Below are 19,323 nucleotides of genomic sequence, written 5' to 3'. Positions count from 1 at the left end.
AAAGCTACTATCATTGAACGTGCCACAATTACATGTAAATTTTTATAATTCTTTCTATAATTTTGATAAAACTTAAGATGCTTTTACTCTCTAGGTAGACTAGACTTATAATTTGAAATAGGGGACCATGTTCCTTGTCCCTTTGCTATCGTAGGGGCATGTTTGGTAGTGAATAAAAAAACAAAAATACATACGAAGGAGCCATCTCGTCAACTAGAGTAGTTTGCATAATATAATACTAATATTTAGCAGCAGCCCGGCTGCTAAATAGTGTGATCCCGTACGTTGTCAGCTCCTCTATATTAGTTTTTGTTTTGACAACCAACTCCCCTATATGCTGCAAACTTGTCCCATGCATCCCTGGCAAAAAATAGAAATGAGGATCATCCCGTTTATTGTAGCCTTCTTCGTCTTCCTCGCCTTCCTTCTCAGGCTCGTCAGGGGCTACACCAGCACATCGTCACGCACAAAGCCCCCACCACCATCAGCGCTTCGCCTGCCACCAGGGCCATGGCAGCTGCCGCTCATCGGCAGCCTGCACCACCTCCTCCTATCGCGCTTCCGCGACCTGCCTCACCGGGCACTGCGCGACATGTCCGGCACCTACGGTCCCGTCATGATGCTCCGCTTCGGCTCCGTGCCCACGCTGGTGGTCTCCTCCGCGGAGGCTGCCTGGGAGGTGCTCAAGACCAACGACCTCGCCTTCTGCGAGCGCCACCTGGGCGTCATCCCCGACATCATGACCTGCGGCGGCAAGGACATCATCGGCTCCCCCTACAACGCGCACTGGCGTGAGCTCCGCAAGCTGTGTATGCAGGAGCTCTTCAGCCAGCGGCGCGTGCTCACGTTCCGGAGCATCCGGGAAGAGGAGGTGGCGCATCTCATCCGCTCCATCTCCGGGGAGTGTGCCGCCGCCGGCGGCGGCCGGCACGTCAACCTCAGCGAAGCGATCTCCCGCATGATTAGCGACGTCTCCGCGCGCACGGTCGTCGGCGGCCGGTGGAAGCACCGGGACGAGTACATGCACGAGCTGGATCAAGTGTCGCGGCTCGCCGGTGGGTTCAGCCTGGCGGAGCTGTACCCGTCGTCGCGGCTGGTACGCCGGTTCAGCGCCGCCGCGAGGAACGCCAGAAGGTGCCAGAGGAACATGTACCGTATCATCCAGAGCATCATCCAGGAGCGTGAAGCCATGCCGACGACGACGCCGGAGGGAGACGGCGAGGACCTTCTCGGCGTCCTCTTGAGGCTGCAGAGAGAAGGTGGCTTGCAGTTTGATCTCACCAATGAGATAGTCAGCACCGTCATTTTTGTAAGATCCGCTTATATTATCCAACACTACATACACTCCTGCAAAACCTCTCTAGTGCATATAATATATACTTTGTTCTTAATGTTCTTTCTGATTTGTTTGTAATTTAGCATTAGACAAATGAAATTTTATTACACTAAATATCCTTTATTTAGGGACACTAAATATCTTTTTGGTAGTTCAGGATTAGTTCATTTTTTGACATAATATAGAAATATATCATTATCTAGGTCATGATCAATTTGTCAACTATTCTGTATTTTTTTTAATGCACATTCATAGTTTGTCTCTCTGCATGTAGCACGCCCATTGTCTTCAGTACACATTTAGTTAAAACCATAGCGATTATGCATCATAATATCTTGGTATGGTGGGAAATTTAGATGCAAAATTCAGGGTAGTTATTAGAAGCAAAAAAATTACTTTAGATGATGTTGACATAACAGAGATTTATCTTCGTCCGGGTCATGATCAATTTGTCAACTATTCTGTATACTTTAGATAATGTTGACATAATCTTTATACGGGTCATGATCAATTTGTCAACTATTTTTGTATATATTTCTTTTATCTATATTCATAGTTTCTCTCTCTGCGTGAGGCACGTCCATCTGTCTTCAGTGTACACGTTTAGTTAAAACCATAGCGATTTATGCATATAATATCTTGGTATGGTGGGAAACTTAGATGCAAAATTCAGGGTCTACTTTAGATGACGTTGCCTGATAGCAAAGGTAGGTAATTTATATTATATGAACGTTTACGAGTTACTTTTTATATGCACATTTACGTGGATATTGTATAGAAAACAAAAATATATCGACTAATTATTATTATCGATGTTGATTAGCATCTACCAAATCAATGGCCTGATCTTTTTATTTTTTATGTTAGAAGATTAAGCTTTTTTAGCGTGTCTTATGAGAAGTAATGTGATTGTCATGTTTTACAATTTGTAACACTAAGCTTGTACTGCAGGATATTTTCTCTGCTGGGACTGAAACCTCATCAAGTGTTCTAGTATGGGCAATATCAGAGCTTGTTAAGAATCCCCAAGTCATGCATAAGGCTCAGTCAGAGGTGAGGGAGACCTTCAAAGGACAAGACAAGATAACTGAAGGTGATTTGATGAAATTGAGATATCTACCGTTGGTGATCAAGGAGACTTTACGGCTGCATGCTCCATTGTTGCTCCCTCGAGTATGTCGCGAGTCATGCCAGGTTATGGGTTACGATGTGCTAAAGGGAACCAAGGTGTTTGTGAATATTTGGGCAATATCAAGGGACAGGAAACTGTGGCATGACGCAGAGGAATTCAAGCCAGAAAGATTTGAAAATAGTAGTATCGATTTTAGGGGTAATGACTTCAAGTTCACTCCCTTCGGGGCAGGTAGGAGAATATGCCCTGGCATCACGCTCGGATTGGCCAACATAGAGCTGGCGCTTGCTAGCCTTCTTTACCATTTTGATTGGGCTCTGCCAGATGGAGTCAAGATGGAAGAATTTGATATGGCAGAGGTCTTTGGGGTAGCGCTAAGAAAGAAGTCCAAGCTTTGGATCAAGGCCAAACCTTACAATAATTTTATACCGAATTAATCAGATGATTTGTGATGTGAACTATGTTCATGTTGCTACTTAATTTGTACCAGAGAGTGTGATTATAATTGTAGACACTACTGAATTCACGCATTGATGACAGCCACAGTTTTTAGGCTTGTTAAAGCTTTGAGCCCAATCTGCTAGTGTGGTGCCAGCATTTTGTATTTGAGCAACTTAAGGTTTTGGATGGGCTCAGCGTTTGTAACGTTCATCTCGACTAGCTATTGTCTGAGCGATAATCTTGGGTTGATAAAACAACAATAGTCTCTAGCACAAACATGTAGCTAACCAATAAGATTTGGTCCCATGGCAGTGGCAAGCTGGCCGTGAAATTTTATATTGAGATCGTACAAATTTAGTACTACTTGTGTTCGTTGAGCACTAAGACTGAAATTTTAAATCAAGTGTCAACTACTACCGATGTTTGAAATGGGGATGTTATCTCGATGAGCATGCATGGGGACTGGGTCTTCTGATCTTATCCATTAACCTTAGTTTAGTCCACTAGTCCTTTGTCTAGATCCATATTGGCCTTTTTTGACGCGGCCTAGATAGCATTACAGAGGCCTCAAATGTTGTATTATTTTTCCCAACGGTGGACCTCAGTGGACACCCAGCAGAATTTTTTTTGAAACAAACACCTAGCAGATTTTTCACCATTTTACATTATATTTTAAAGCTAATCCTGTCCACTTCTGTAAGACACTGTGTTTTTATTGACATTTAAATATATTTTAAATTTTAAATGAAGTTTAGTTTGCAATTTGGGCCAACTAGATTTTAAATATATCGTGTGCAAACAAGAAGGCAAGTGGGACTAGCACTGCACAGCTTCAATGCACCCCTGTCGTCGTCGAGCACCACAAAGGCCAGGCATCAGGCATGTCATCAGCTGCTAGCGCCCTAGAGATTGAGCCCAACAACCATCGACGACAGGGAACAATTGTCTAACAAAATGCCTGAAAGCTTTGTTCTCACATGTTAGATGGTGTTTGGGTTCATGACATGTGTTGATGCTGAAAGGGTTCCGGATCACACAACAGCAAGGGTAGCATGCTAGGTGGTGGTTGAAAACAATCATCATCATAGCAAGAGCACAGCGTGATCGTCAAAAACCATCTAAAGACTAGTTAAGCCGATGTTGCGCCCGTTCTTAGCTTATAAGCTCCCGAAGTTCAGGGAGGAGCACATGCGTAGAGCATGTCCTAAGACTAGTAAAACTGGACCAACAACATGGTTGAGGGGAAAAGGGCACTACTAAAAAAATAATTTTACGAGGCACTACCCGAACATTATAGGCGGTCACAAAATCCAACCATCTCGTAAAATGCTCGACGGTTAACGTAGGCAGTCGTTTTATTTACTAAGGCACAAAAATAACCGCCTCTAAAAATCGATTTACCAAGGCAACCATTTCATTTACGGAGGCGATCAAAAAATATTTGCCCCCAAAAATAGATTTATGGAGACGGTCGTCTTAAGGCAACTGCCTCCAAACATGGTCTATTTTCAGTGTCTAAGTTTAGAAACTGTTTCTTTGTTTTCTACCCTCTCCCTTCATTAAGTTAGGTGCCACAACAACCAAATGTCTACGTGGCAAGAAAATTAAATAGGGATAGAAACCATGCTCGTTTTTGCATTGGGAGTACTCTTTTGTATTGGCAAGAGCACTCCCTGATAAATAATACGTCTCTTGTCCCTTTGCAATCGTAGAGGCATCTTTGTGTAAGCATATGGAATAGAACTGGAAAAACAGAACAGCGGAGGAAGTCGAGAGGCAGAGGAATATCCTATGAATGCTTAAACAGAGTAACTATTCATATGTTTTTTTACTTGTCCTCTTCCATTCTTATCCTAGCTCTCTCAGCCCAAATGCCCTCATCTTGAGATGGTTGTTGGTAGTGAATAAAAAAAAAATACATACGGAGAAGCCATCTCTCGTCGAGTAATTATTCATATGTTTTTTTACTTGTTCTCTCCTCTCTTACAATTCCATTCTTATCCTAGCTCTCTCAGCCCAAATGCCGTCATCTTGAGATGCATGGTTGTTGGTAGTGACTAAAATAAAAACATACGGAGAAGCCATTTCTCGTCAACTAGTGTAGTTTGCATCTGTTCAGCTTTGTTTGGGAGCATCCAACATCCTCCACTAGCTCAGCGTCCGCAATCTCTGCCCTGTTCATATGAGAATCTTTTTTATCGTAGTCAGCAGGAAAAACCTAGCCTATTTTTAAATTTTTTTAAGAATGCAGATATGTTTTAACTCGTTGGTCTGCTAGGTGCTATTCAGGTGCTCTAATCAGTAGGCTAGAGGCTCTTTCCCTATTCATATGATGCTTCACCTACGGCCTCGCCGTGTTACATATGTAAACAGGCAAATCAGGCAGAACGCGCTCGAAAGGATCATCAATCGGCCAATGCAAAAGAACAAATATGACAGCAGCCGGGCAGCAAACGGTGGTGACCACCGCCCGCACATCCTCCAAGAACCTCCTGCAGCAGCTTCCCTCGGGCGCGGTGCTGGCGTTCCAGGCGCTGGCGGCGACCTTCACCAACCAGGGCAACTGCTACCACTCCAACCTGTGGCTCACCGTGGGGCTGGTCACCGTCCTCAGCGCCACCTGCATCTTCTCCTCCTTCACCGACAGCCTCGTCTACCAGGGCAAGGTCTACTACGGCGTGGCCACCCATAATCGCCTCAACATCCTCAACATGTCCAAGGAGGAGGAGGATGTTGTGTTCAAAGATCTCCTGCCCGAGCTCGACAACCGTGGTCTCAAGGCCGTCGACTGGGTTCACGCGTTCCTGTCCCTGGTCGTCTTCCTTACCATCGCCGGCAGCGACGTCGGGCTCCAGAACTGCTTTTTCCCTGGCGCCGCTGATGACACCCGGCAGTGGCTCAGGAACCTGCCGCTGGGCATGGTGGTCATGATCAGCTTCTTGTTCATGATCTTCCCGACCACAAGGAAGGGCATCAGATTCGACAACAGTCGTGCTCCTGCGCGCTCCTGCTCCTGCTCCTGCTGCTGCACAAGACAAGGACGACGATGGGCAGCCTAGGAATGGGAAGACGAAGCCGGCGGCCGCCGACATGGCGATTACGTCCACGGCGAGCCTGTTGCAGCGGCTGCCGACGGGCCCGGTGCTGGCGTTCCATGTTATATTTAGAGTTCTTAGATATGTTCATCGGATCGGGATTCTTAGTACAGTAATAGATCATTCGGATTTTACAGAGAGAGATTGAGAGATAGGTGATAAGTGGCAAACCGTCAAACGCCGTAGTTGTTGAAGCTCCGGCCGGGGTTTCGTTGACGGACGCCATCTGCGCGCCGGCAGCGACGGTCGGTGGAGAGTGAGTCGGCGCTGTGGCGTCCTCGGCGGCGATGTGAACGTCGGGTGGCGTTGCCGGCGTCGGTGGCACTTCCCGTCGCTGGCAGCGCCCCTACTTTCGATCGGGTCTAGGGTTTAGGATGTCGGTGGGGTGACTGGCGGCGCGGTGAACCTCGTGTCGCGAGCCCCGGCCCCCACCTTCCTTTATAGCGCTGTGCGACGGGGGCCCACCAACCATGTAGGGTTGGGCGCCCCCGATCAGGGCGCGAGGACAAGGCCCAGTTAGGTCGTTGGGCCTAACTGGTGGGAGATCAATACTAACATTCTCCCCCTTGATCTCTCATCTATTCTTCGTTCTTTAATTTCATACTCAAAACTTTCAATTCATATTTTTCTTGCTTCCATCCTATTTCATCACAGATTAGTGCATAGAACTGTCCCATCGTCACAGCAATTAGTGCCGTTAGACTAACAGCCACAATACAATTCTCCGTTTTGAAATGTAAACTTTCTTTGGGCCCTTCGTATGTTCGGGAATCATAGGCTTTCCCTTAAACTCATGCCGGCTACGTGTTCTCTGAACACGTTGGGTGGTAAGCCCTTTGTGAGCGGATCCGCGAGCATTTTCTCTGTACTTATATGCTCAAGATTTATTATATGATCCCGAACTTTATCTTTCACAACATAGTACTTTATGTCAATGTGTTTGGCAGCACCACTTGACCTATTGTTGTGAGCGTACTGTACCGCTGGATTGTTATCACAATACAATCGTAGTGGTTCATTTATATCATCAATCACTTTCAATCCGGGTATAAATTTCTTCAGCCAGTTCACCTGCCCCGTTGCCTCATAGCATGCTACAAACTCGGCATACATTGTCGAGGATGTAGTTACGGTTTGTTTGGAGCTTTTCCACGATATAGCCCCTCCTGCGAGAGTAAATACATATCCTGACGTGGATTTTCTTTCGTCTCCCGCATAATCAGAATCTGAATACCCCTCTATCTGCAGGGAATCAGATCTTCTATACGTAAGCATGAGGCCTTTCGTACCCTGCAAATAACGTAGGACTTTCTTCACTAATTTCCAATGTTTAATTCCTGGATTCTTTTGATATCTGCCAAGTAACCCGGTAACAAAAGCTAAGTCAGGGCGTGTACACACTTGAGCATATTGTAAACTTCCAACAGCTGAAGCATACGGTACCGCTTTCATTCGGTCAATTTCATATTGGTTCTTGGGACACTGATGTTCCCCAAATCTATCGCCCTTGACTATAGGAGTAGGTGAAGGACTGCACGCATGCATACTAAATTTCTTCAGAACCTTTTCTATGTATGCCTTTTGCGATAATCCTAGAACCCCTTTTCTCCTGTCTCGGTGAATCTCTATTCCTAAAACGAACGAGGCATCACCGAGATCTTTCATATCAAAGTTCGAGGACAAGAATTTCTTTGTTTCCATTAGTAGATTGATATCACTGCTAGCAAGCAAGATATCATCCACATACAAAATTAGGAATATGTACTTTCCATTCCTGAACTTTGTATAAACGCAATTGTCCTCAACATTTTCTTCAAACCCAAAAACTTTTATCGTTCTATCAAACTTCAAATACCACTGTCTTGAAGCTTGCTTCAATCCGTAAATTGATTTCTTTAGGCGGCATCCCATATTTTTCTTTCCTTTTACGACAAAACCTTTCGGTTGTGCCATATAAACATTTTCTTTCAAATCCCCATTTAGGAAAGCCGTCTTTACATCCATTTGATATAACTCCAAGTCATAGTGGGCTACAAGTGCCATTATAATTCTAAAGGAATCTTTACATGAGACTAGAGAAAACGTCTCATTGTAATCAATCCCTTCTCTTTGCGTGAAGCCTTTCGCCACGAGTCGCGCTTTAAATCTTTCTATATTCCCTTGGGAGTCATATTTCGTTTTGTAGACCCATTTACAGCCTACTGTTTTGGCTCCTTTAGGAATATTTTCTAAGTCCCAAACTTTATTGGTACTCATTGATTTCAATTCATCTTCCATGGCCTTAAGCCACTTTGATGAGTGGTCGCTTCTCATGGCTTCTTCAAATGAGGTGGGATCGTCCCCCATCTGACATTCTTCAGTTTCATAAACTTCATAGTCATCAGTAATAGCTGATCTTCTTATTCTTTGAGACCTTCTAGGTGCCTCCGGCACTTGTTCCACATTGGGCTGTTGTAGTTCTCCCTCATGTGCAACATTTGGTTCTATAGTTTCCTCAAGGATAGGTTCCTCAAGGACAGGTTCCTCATGTTCATTCATTGTCGCCACGGGAGAACTTGCAACAGGTGTTGGCACTACAGTGTCTTGCACTGTCGGTGCAACAGCAGCAGGTAGCGTGAAGAATGGTTCTTCAACCATCGGAGTGGGTACATGTACCCGCTTCTCCTGTAGGCTGATTTCTCGTGCTACCACGCTCCCCCTGATCATATTATCCTCCAAGAACACAGCGTGTCTTGTTTCTACAATCTTCGTATATCTGTCAGGACAAAAGAAGCGATATCCTTTCGATCTTTCTGGATAGCCAATAAAATGGCAGCTGACTGTCTTGGAGTCTAACTTTCCTATGTTCGGGTTAAACACTTTTGCCTCAGCTGGACAGCCCCACACACGTAAATGGTTAAGTGAGGGTTCTCTTCCTGTCCATAATTCATACGGTGTTTTAGGCACCGATTTACTTGGTACTCGATTAAGTATGTGAATGGCGGTTTTCAGTGCCTCCATCCATAAACTAATCGGTAATGTGGAGTAACTCATCATGCTTCTTACCATATTCATTAAGGTACGGTTACGTCTTTCAGCCACTCCATTCTGCTGAGGCTCCTCCGGTGTGGAGTACTGAGCAACTATACCATTTTCCTGTAGGAACCTTGCAAATGGTCCAGGAATTTGGCCATATGGGGTATGCCGCCCATAGTACTCTCCGCCTCGGTCTGATCGTACTATCTTTATTTTCTTATTGTGCTGGTTTTCAACTTCAGCTTTAAATATTTTGAATTTATCCGATGCTTCCGATCTTTCTTTAATTGGATAAATATTGCCATAACGAGAGTAGTCGTCTGTGAATGTTATAAACGAGTCATAACCATCCACACTTTTCACAGGAAAAGGACCACATATATCTATGTGGATTATTTCTAAAATTCCTGTGCTTCGTTTGGCATCTTTCTTAATTTTCTTGACATACTTTCCTTTGATGCAATCAATACATTGCTCTAAATCTGAAAATTCTAAGTGCGGGAGAATTGATTCCTTAACCAATCGTTCCATTCTCCCCCTCGAAATATGGCCCAAGCGACAATGCCATAATTTCGAAGAGACAGTATCAATTCTCTTCCGCTTCTTAGTTACATCCGTAGATGGGGAATCATTCACATTCTCATCACATACATTGTTCGCATTCTCAGCAAGAGATAATAAATAAAGCTTGTCTTGTCGGAAGGCAAGACCAACACATTTATTATTAATCAGTATCTTACACTTGCCATCACCAAAATGGCAATCAATTCCATCATCATCAAGTTTCGAAACACTTATCAAATTTCTACGCAAGGAGGGAACATAAAGTACTTCTTTAAGTCTAAGTACAAAACCATTATTCAATTCTAAAGAAAAATCTCCAATGGCTTCAACATTGGCTTGCAGTCCATTTGCAACTTTAATCGTTCTTTCTCCTCTTTGCAAGGTTCTCGTCCCACTTAACCCCTGTAAAGAATTTGCAACATGAGTAGTTGCTCCTGAATCAACCCACCAAGTGGATTTATCATATCATAAATACAGAGATTCATCTACAAATGTAATAAATTCATCACCTTTCTTTAGCAGAGATTTCAGGAAATCTGGACAATCCCTCTTGTAGTGTCCCTTCTTGAAGCAGTGCTTGCACTGATCTTTTTCAGCTCCACCATACTGTTGATTCTCAGAATCCTGGGGTTTCTTTCCCTGTGAACTGGAGGAAGAGGACTTATCCCACTTAGGTTTCCCTTGTGGTTTAGAATTCTTGCCATTAAAATTCTTTCTTTTGTTGTCCTTCACAAAATGAGCAGATTCACCTTGTGAGGACTTTATCCTCTCTTCTTGAGCACACATTGAGATGAGTCTTTCTATGCCCCATCTTTTAGGCTGCATATTATAGTTCACAATGAAGGTGTCATATTCTTTCGGCAAAGAAGCAAAAATCAAATGAATTAGGAAATCCTCCTCCTTCAAATTCATTTCTTTTAGCTTAGATGCCGTAGTGTTCATCTTCAAAATATGCTCTCTTATGCTACCACCAGTGAATTTCTCATTCACAAGCTTCTTAATCAGTGAATTTGCTGTGGCCTTGGTAGACCCAGTAAACTGACTCTTGATTTTCTCAAGATATTCTTTAGCAGTAGCACATTCAGGGATTGAGCTCCTTATCTGTTCTTCTATGGTGGCTTTGGCTATCAACAGGCACTTGCGGTTGGAGAGAGTCCATTGCCTATGTTCAAGGTCATATTTCATTCTTATTTCAGCATAATCACGCTTTCGAGAAGCGAAATCAGCGTCAAATTCATTGTCACCTCTCACCGGGTCCTCTGGCTCAGTAGGGCACGGTGAGGTGATGGCAAAATCGACCTCTCCCAACACAAGTTCCAATTCATATTTCTCCCGCCACACACGGTGATTGGTTCCGTTGAGTGTCGGGATGTTGGTAATGTTCACAATGCATTTGCCTCCTGAAATCACACCAGAGTAAGTAAGAAACATTTATACATAAAATTCATGCTTTTAACTCAACGTTGGTCAAATTAAAACTTATAATTCATCCATGCAAAATATTTTACATCACCGTTGGGCAGAAGTAAAATTAATGCACAATTTCTCATGGATCAAAAATTATAATATTTGTTATTAACAACGTTGGTCAGAAAATAACAATATCATAATTGCATCAAAATTATCAGAAATTTATTTCTCTTAAAAATTAAACTATCCCGTTGGTTCAAATTTAATCAAAGAGAACATTAATTATCATGCACAGCGGAAACATTAATAATCTTTTCATGTTATTATTTTCCAGAAGCACTAAAAAATTCATTGTTTTCTGGGCAAAATATCATTGGATAAAATTTGCACAGAAAATTATATCAAAAATCATTCAAATTCATCAAAATATGCATTCAAAATTGTTTCTGGAAAATAATAAGAAAAAAAATTTCTTGTTCTTCTTTCATTTTTCAGCCCAGCGCGGCCCAAGACGCGCTGAACCGGCTCGGCCCGGCTTGCCTCGCGCGCACAGGCCGCAACCTAGGCCTGGGCCGGCAAAGCGCCGCGCGCGCCTCCTCCCGCCTGGGCCGGCGAGTTGGCCCAGCGTATCGTGGCCGTTCGTGTCGATCCGACGGCCGAGCGGCTGTTTCGCGCTGATCAAAACGCCGCCGCGGCCGACGCCCTAGAAACCCTAGGCATTCGGCTCTTCCCCTCTCTCTCTCCTCGCTGCTTGCCTCTTCTCAGCCGCAGCGGAGACGGTCACCGCCGAGCAACCGCGAGCGAGGAAAACCGGAGCGGGCTTTGGCGCCGTCGCTGGCCCCCTCGCCGGCGCGCGTGCTCCCCAACGGGTGAGCACGCCGCCGTCGAGCGGCCTAGCCGCGGCGCTTTCTTGGCCGAGCCCGGGCGCATCGGCTCAGTTTCTTCTCCAGCGCCGGCGAAAAAGCCGGTGCGCTTCTTCTTCTTCCGCGCCGGTGGTAGTTTATCCCCGACGAACGGCGTGTTCTTTCTTTTCTCGTTCTTCCCCGTCCCCTTTCTTCCCCATTCCGACGCACGGGAATTAGGGTTAGGGTTTGGGAATGGGGTTTTTTACTGTGTTCTTTTGGCTTGTTCATCCAAATGGGATTAGGGTTAGGGTTTCAGTGTGCCGCCTCTTGTTCTTTTCCCCTTCCCCTTTCGGATTTGATTTCTTTCTTCTTTCTTTTCTTCTCACTCGTTCACCCGAAAAGGGGATCTAGGGTTAGGGTTCGGTTGAACCCGATTTCCCCGATCCGTGTTTACCTTTTGTGTGATTCGAGATCTAGATGGTAGGGTTCCTTTTCTTTCTTCTCGGATTGAACCGATTAGTGATGGGGTTAGGTCTTAGAGTTCGGTTTTTCTATTTTCTTTCCCGATCCGCATCATATTGGTTTGATTTCTTGTCGAACCTTGGCTTCGATGCCATTGTTATATTTAGAGTTCTTAGGTATGTTCATCGGATCGGGATTCTTAGTACAGTAATAGATCATTTGGATTTCACAGAGAGAGATTAAGAGATAGGTGATAAGTGGCAAACCGTCAAACGCCGTAGTTGTTGAAGCTCCGGCCGGGGTTTCGTTGACGGACGCCATCTGCGCGCCGGCAGCGACGGTCGGTGGAGAGTGAGTCAGCGTTGTGGCGTCCTCGGCGGCGATGTGAACGTCGGGTGGCGTTGCCGGCGTCAGTGGCACTTCCCGTCGCTGGCAGCGCCCCTACTTTCGATCGGGTCTAGGGTTTAGGATGTCGGTGGGGTGACTGGCGGCGCGGTGAACCTCGTGTCGCGAGCCCCGGCCCCCACCTTCCTTTATAGCGCTGTGCGACGGGGGCCCACCAACCATGTAGGGTTGGGCGCCCCCGATCAGGGCGCGAGGACAAGGCCCAGTTAGGCCGTTGGGCCTAACTGGTGGGAGATCAATACTAACATTCCAGACGCTGGCCGCGAGCTTCACCAACCAGGGCAAATGCTACCATTCCAACTTTTGGGTCACCGTGGGGCTCGTCACCTTCCTCAGCGCCACCTGCATCTTCTCCTCCTTCACGGACTGCATCCCGGACCCAAAGACGGGCAGGGTTCACAAAGGCGTGGCTCTGCCGAGTACCCTCCACATCATCGGCATGTCCAAAACGGACCAAGTAGCCATGTTCGGCAAGTCTTCACTCGACGCGCGGCGCCTCAAGACCATGGACTGGGTTCACGCCTTCTTCACCGCGGTCGTCTTCGTCACCATCGCCGGCAGCGACGTGGGGCTCCAGAACTGTTTCTTCCCAAAAGCCAGAGACGACACCCGGCAGCTGCTCAAGAACTTGCCGCTGGGGATGGCAGTCATGTCCAGCTTCGTGTTCATCGTCTTCCCCACCGAGGTTTTCATTATCGGAAATAAAAATTTATTGGAGGTCATGGATAGATAGGATAAACAAGATATATCGGAAATATCAGACCAAATTCAAAAAAAAATTCAAATTATTTTGAAAAAATTCCGTAGAATTTGACTTGAAACTATTCCTTAGCTATTAAACATCACTTGTTCATAGATAAAAACAAGAATAAAACATTATAGTGTGGGATTGTCGCACGACTGAATTTGGGTTGTCTGTGTGGAACCAGGAAAGAAGGGAAAAATTTAGCCGATGTCAAATTTTATCGGACCCTGTGGATAGAAAGGAAATTTCGGAAATTTCCATGAATTTCGGCCGATAAAAAAAACCTTGTTCCCCACAACTAGAAAGGGTATGGGCTTCGATGACAGTGACTACATTGTCATACCATCCAGTGGCCAAAAGGATCCTCCTCCAGCTACATCTTCTCCAGAGCAACAGATCCACCAAATTGAACATGTACAATGTACCATTTGTACTTTATATTACATATATCGAGGAATACAAAACCTGCAAACAATGTCACGGCTAGCACTGCCTGGTGATGAGTAACCGCCAGTGACGCCCTTCTCACAAAAAAAAAAAAAAACTAACCCTTTTATACACATGGATGCATAGAATCAAAGATATTTGGCACGGCTATAACTTGGACGTAATTCAATTTTGTAATATATGAGCATGTCTGCCCTAACATGCTATCCTCAAAGTTTTGTGATGTTCCAGCATATGAGATTTCTGATGTTATGAGATTTCTGATGTTTGGACGTTTGACTTTCAAGGATTCATTGATGTTGTAGTAGTTCTAACTAGACATTCCAACATCAAGTTGATTTTGTTGCAATGACCCTTTTTTGGATCATACACCACATATTAAGAGGATTTTGGTATGTTTTCATCCATTGAGATGGCTATATAGATGCATTTTTGGATGTTGCAGCAACTGTACCCAACAACAAGTAGGTTTTATTGAATTTTTTTTTGAACAAAATCGGCATGAGCTCTGCCATTCAATAAAGGAGGAGCGAGTTATATTTACAGGGGCAAACCCGAAAACAGTAAGGATGATAAGGGCACAACGAAGGTCTAGCCATCTACGTCATGTGGAACTTTTGGAAAGAGCGGAATCGGAGGATTTTTTGAGAACACCCATTACACAGCTCTGAAAGTTGCAGGAAGGATCAAAGAGATGGTAGATCTCCATAAAAGGGCACACTTGTTTTCAATTGCATTAAGTCTTCCTAGTTGTCTGCCCTTTTTGGATTATCTGGATATTGTTGTTCTGTTTTGATTGAGATGGAGATAAGGATGTGTTTCTCCCATATATATTGCAGTGGCATGTTTATTGGTGGATGGTGAAACAAGCGAGTATAGATGCTTGCCGTGCGATGAAGAATGAGAGGTATGCATGCAATGTGTGACGTGAGAGTCCATTATCAACTATAATACCGACCGTTCCATATGTGAGCACTATAATCTGAATTGGATCTGTCCGTTATTTCATTTGGTGTCTGGACCTCTGATCACTAGCAATTTCGGAAGGGGAAACATGTTTACAACGGTTAGTAACCACCGTTCCAATAAAAGGCAAAAATCGGCCCGTAGAACCATACCTTCAAATGCATGTGGGTCACAAGTATAATTTAATTTTTAATGAGCTAGCACAAGAATGTAACCAATTGCAGTTGATAAATAAGAAAGCAAGTAGAGCCCCTTGAGCCAAGGGTAAACAAAAGTTTAGCGAGGGTTCACTCCAAATGAATAAGTTATTATCTTTCAATAATCCGGCACAGGATATCCGGGTTTCCTTTAATTTTCTTCTTCTCATTTTCTTTTCCACATTTTTCTCATAGAAGACATCTGTAAGATCCATGCAAAAAAAAAAAAAAAAAAACGCTAGAGCTGAGCTAAACATGCCTATCAACAAGCCAGCTGCAGGCGCAATGAAATATATATATAGACCACAATACAAGCTTAGGGAGATGGTGAACCACCACCAACTCTTTAGAGTTTTGAAGTTCTGGTAACGACACAGCAAGAGTGTCGAGACCAATACAAATAAGAAGTGTTGGTTTTGGAGGTTTGCCTGAAAATTGAAGTAGATATTATATACAAAGTCTAAAACTAGATGCATGATTAGACCAAACAAGAGTGCACGTAGAACCAACTAATGCATCGACAAAATGTTAGTCGAATGGTGCGGCCTCAGAGTTTAGTCCTAGTGTAGAATCTTAAGAAACATGTAGTTATTAACTAGCTTACTATAACTGTTGTTCTATTTTTGTACCACTATTGGATAATAAAGAAAAAAGGCTGCATGTTTTCTTTTTTGATGTTCAGACACTTATAGACAGCAACTACCCAACTATTTAATGTTGTCTCATTCAAAATTCTCTAGTTATTCATTGTTGTCTTTTTCGATGTACTGACACAACAGACAATCTATTGCAAAATCTATCCATTGTTGTCTTTTTCGATGTGCAGACACTTATAGACAACAACCATCTAACTAGCATGCATGCCCTCATAAGAACTAGTGTTTTCTCCAACTCCTTTTTAACGTTGGTGCACCATGAGAGCAATCAAAATTGAGAGTTCCATTTTATTGTTTCTAGAGCTTTTTCAGTTCACTACTGAAATATTTACCTCCGGTACGTTTCTTAGATTTGATGTTTTGGAAAAAGAACACAATCAACTTATTGTGTAGATTAAAATTGTCCGTTCTCTCTCGATAATTCTACAGACATGTATTACTATATCTTTCTTACATTAGTGACACCTCTTGTAATGAGAATCAAACGCCGTTGTTACATCTGAAGGCCTCGCTCCAAAGTCAGCGGTTGCTGTCTGGCATAGAGAATATATATGCTTGCATTATTGGCCGGCCCGAAAAAATAATGACCATGCATCTAGTCTCTCTAAAGAATATTTACGTTTTGTCTCACGTAATATATAATTACCTAACCGGCTGGCCTAAGCATGCCTACATCATCGAGTACATGCTTAGGGAGATATATAGTGAACCACCAATAACAACTCTTTATATAGTGTTTTGCAGTTTTCATGGACAAAACAACTCCGCCACCTTGCTGCACAAACGACAAGGTAAGAGTAGTATCGTCACTAATAATACATAAGAAGTTCTAGTTTTGGAGGTTTCCCTTTAGATAATAAAATGCATGTGCATAGACTAATTATGTCTAAAACAGGATGATTTGATCAAACAAGACTGAACACCAAGTCACCGCAAACGATTTGAGCATAAGTATACGAACTAGCTCGTGCAACATGCAGACGAATCAATCCGATTGCATAAACTATCCGTAAACTATATATATTCTAATGCCACAACATAGTGATAAGTATTTAGGGAGACTTTGAACCACCAACAGTTCTTTAGAGTTTTTGTGATTTTCAAGAATAAAACATCTCCAGCGACCCTAATGACTTGGCAAGTTTGTCGTGACCAATACAATAAGAAGTTATAGTTTTGGATGTTTGCCTTAAATACGATGTGCATATGTATACAAATCAATTCTAAAACTGCATGATTTGACCAAATAAGAGTGCACTAGTATACGGATCGAGCACAAGTGCATGAACCAGCTTATGCATATATGCGTCGACAAAATGCTGAGTCGGATTGTTGTGACCTCTTTGAGTTTATTACTAGTGTATAGAAATATTAAGAAATTGAGTTATTAGGTAGATTAGGTGCATACTATATATGTGTTGATACCAGATTTTGGCAAAGAAGAATTGTATCTATGGGTCCAGGTGGTCAGACTCAAACAGCCAGTTTGGAGGGATCGGCCAATATAGAAAGGGATCGACTAAGGAGAGATACGTCAGCAATTGATTCGTATCAAGGTTGGAGAAGTTAAAAACGTGTCGGACTCTCTTAGAAGGGAAAGAGTAGGGTCCAAGTTATCTTTTTTCCGTATATGTAACCAAGTTGTGTCTAACTAGGACTCACTCCGGGCTATAAATAATGAGGCCCCGGCTATTGTAAAGGATTATTCACACAATCAATACAACAACTCTTCGGCTCAGGCCAAATCCTTAGGAGTAGGAGTAACGTAGCTTCGGCCGGGTGCCATCCGGTGGGCGCAGGTCAGTTATGCTTTCGATCATGTTTCGAGTACCATCCGGTGGGTGCAGGGCATGCTAGATCATAGCCGTTTCGTTAAGTTGGAACATCGGTTCTTGTTTAAGCTTTGATGTCATCCGGTGGACGTCTCTGTATTAAGTTAGATTGAGTGTCATCCGGTGGACGCAGATTTAACCTGGACAAGGGCTAGTTATCGGCTCTATTAGATTTGGCAATGTAGTAGATTCATTAAGTTACCGATATTGTTCATGTTTTTAATGTTTTATTTATTACAACAATATTATTGCCCAATCAAGATTGACAGATTGCTAGCTCCAAATATCATTAAAATCTATTGTTTTGTATGCTTGCATGCTTATCTTTATTAAAACAGTCGATTCAGGCTTGTATCAGCAAATCTGTCGATCTTGATTGTTACATGCTGTGCATTCGAGCTATCTGCACGATTATAGATTGGTTTAGAGTAAAAATAGGCTTGATCTGATGTCTTGTTATGGCTGCATGGAGACACCCCACTGTCAGGATTATTAGACCAGGTTTGCTTTAATCTTAGATCTATTTATGATTGGACAGATAGATCTCGTTTGTGCTTCATGGACCCTGTATCGGCTAAATAGCCGATCCAGTTATGCTTTTACCCATAACGTGTACGCATGTATCAGTTTAGGACTAATAGACCTATTGAGCATGTTGGATGCAATTTAGCTTGTTTACTATTATGGCTGCATGGAGACACCCCACTGTTAGTAATTAAGCTTCTTTGTTGATCTGATTGTTATTATGGCTGCATGGAGACACCCCACTGTTAGCAATTAGTAACTCAGCATGTTTAGTCGATCCGTTGGCTTTAGATTGATTATTGTTATGCATGTAGAATTTTATACCCATATCAACTAAGTTAGATCGGTTAATTATTTGTTCTATTTATTGCATATCTGAATAGCCGTTCTAATATTACCATCATCAACATATGATCTACATTGTTAGGAGTTGACTTTTTAGTCCATTTCCTTTGACCATCGGCTATCTTTTGGCCATATATTTTGGAACTGTTTGGCAACAAACCGGCAGCTTCCACGATTTGATATTTTCTTTCTCCTTGTCAATTGCATGGTCAAATTGACTGGCACGCCTTAGCTCGTTCTCACTCGATCCGGCTGGTTTTAGGCTTAGGGAATCTCGAAGTCTTTTGCTTCATACGATCCTGTAGGCCTCCCAAGTGTGTTGGCATAGGAGCACATTTTTTTGTGTCAACACACTTTTTGGCACGCCCGGTGGGACCACAATCGTCAACATGTCTTCTTTCGCCAACGATCAGTCTGCTCAGTCTATTCTCAATATAACTTGGGAAGAACTTCCTGAAGAGACGCGTAAGATGATTACTGAGGCAATGGAGCAATTTCAAGACAAATGCTTATTGTCATATGTAAACATCATGAAGGCAAAATATATCAGAGGAATTATTTGCCCAGAGTGCTCCTTGATGGACAATCTGATCCTAATGAAGTTGCTGCTAGGCATTCAATGTATGAGACCATTACCAGAGCTATGAGTGCAACACTTTCAAATCATAATGAAACATTCTTGACAAGTTTGACAAATGCTATGAAGGAAGCTCTGAGTATGGCTGCAACACAACCTAAAGGACCAGCATATCCAAATCATAATATGGGTCCTAAAGTTACAGCAAATATTATGTCAGGTAATAGCGGTCAGGCATCAGGAGGAACATCTGTGCAACAAGGAAGTGCTCAGCAAGGAGGGCAGCACGTTGTGCAATAGCCGATGGTTAACTATGGTACTTGTCAAT

The 19,323-nt window shown here is 43.4% G+C and overlaps 1 protein-coding gene across 1 annotated transcript; it reads left to right on the top strand.

Annotated features, from left to right (window-relative positions):
- The first annotated feature begins 376 nt into the window (after positions 1-376).
- LOC136457393 (zealexin A1 synthase-like) lies at positions 377-2,905 on the top strand. The gene is made up of 2 exons (XM_066457424.1): positions 377-1,309; positions 2,288-2,905. The coding sequence occupies exons 1-2, from the start codon at positions 377-379 to the stop codon at positions 2,903-2,905; spliced, it is 1,551 nt and encodes a 516-aa protein (XP_066313521.1).
- Positions 2,906-19,323: the final 16,418 nt, after the last annotated feature.

The sequence above is a fragment of the Miscanthus floridulus genome, chromosome 6 (genome assembly GCF_019320115.1).
Source record: "Miscanthus floridulus cultivar M001 chromosome 6, ASM1932011v1, whole genome shotgun sequence".
Lineage (NCBI taxonomy): Eukaryota > Viridiplantae > Streptophyta > Magnoliopsida > Poales > Poaceae > Miscanthus > Miscanthus floridulus.
The sequence above is the reverse complement of the archived record's forward strand: the minus strand, read 5'-3'. Positions and strand labels throughout refer to the sequence as shown.

Excerpts from the sequence above, each read along its gene's own strand:
- LOC136457393 (XM_066457424.1), top strand. The coding sequence starts at position 377 with ATGAGGATCATCCCGTTTATTGTAGCCTTCTTCGTCTTCCTCGCCTTC. Across the intron at positions 1,310-2,287 it reads TAGTCAGCACCGTCATTTTT|GATATTTTCTCTGCTGGGAC; the intron begins GTAAGATCCGCT and ends CTTGTACTGCAG.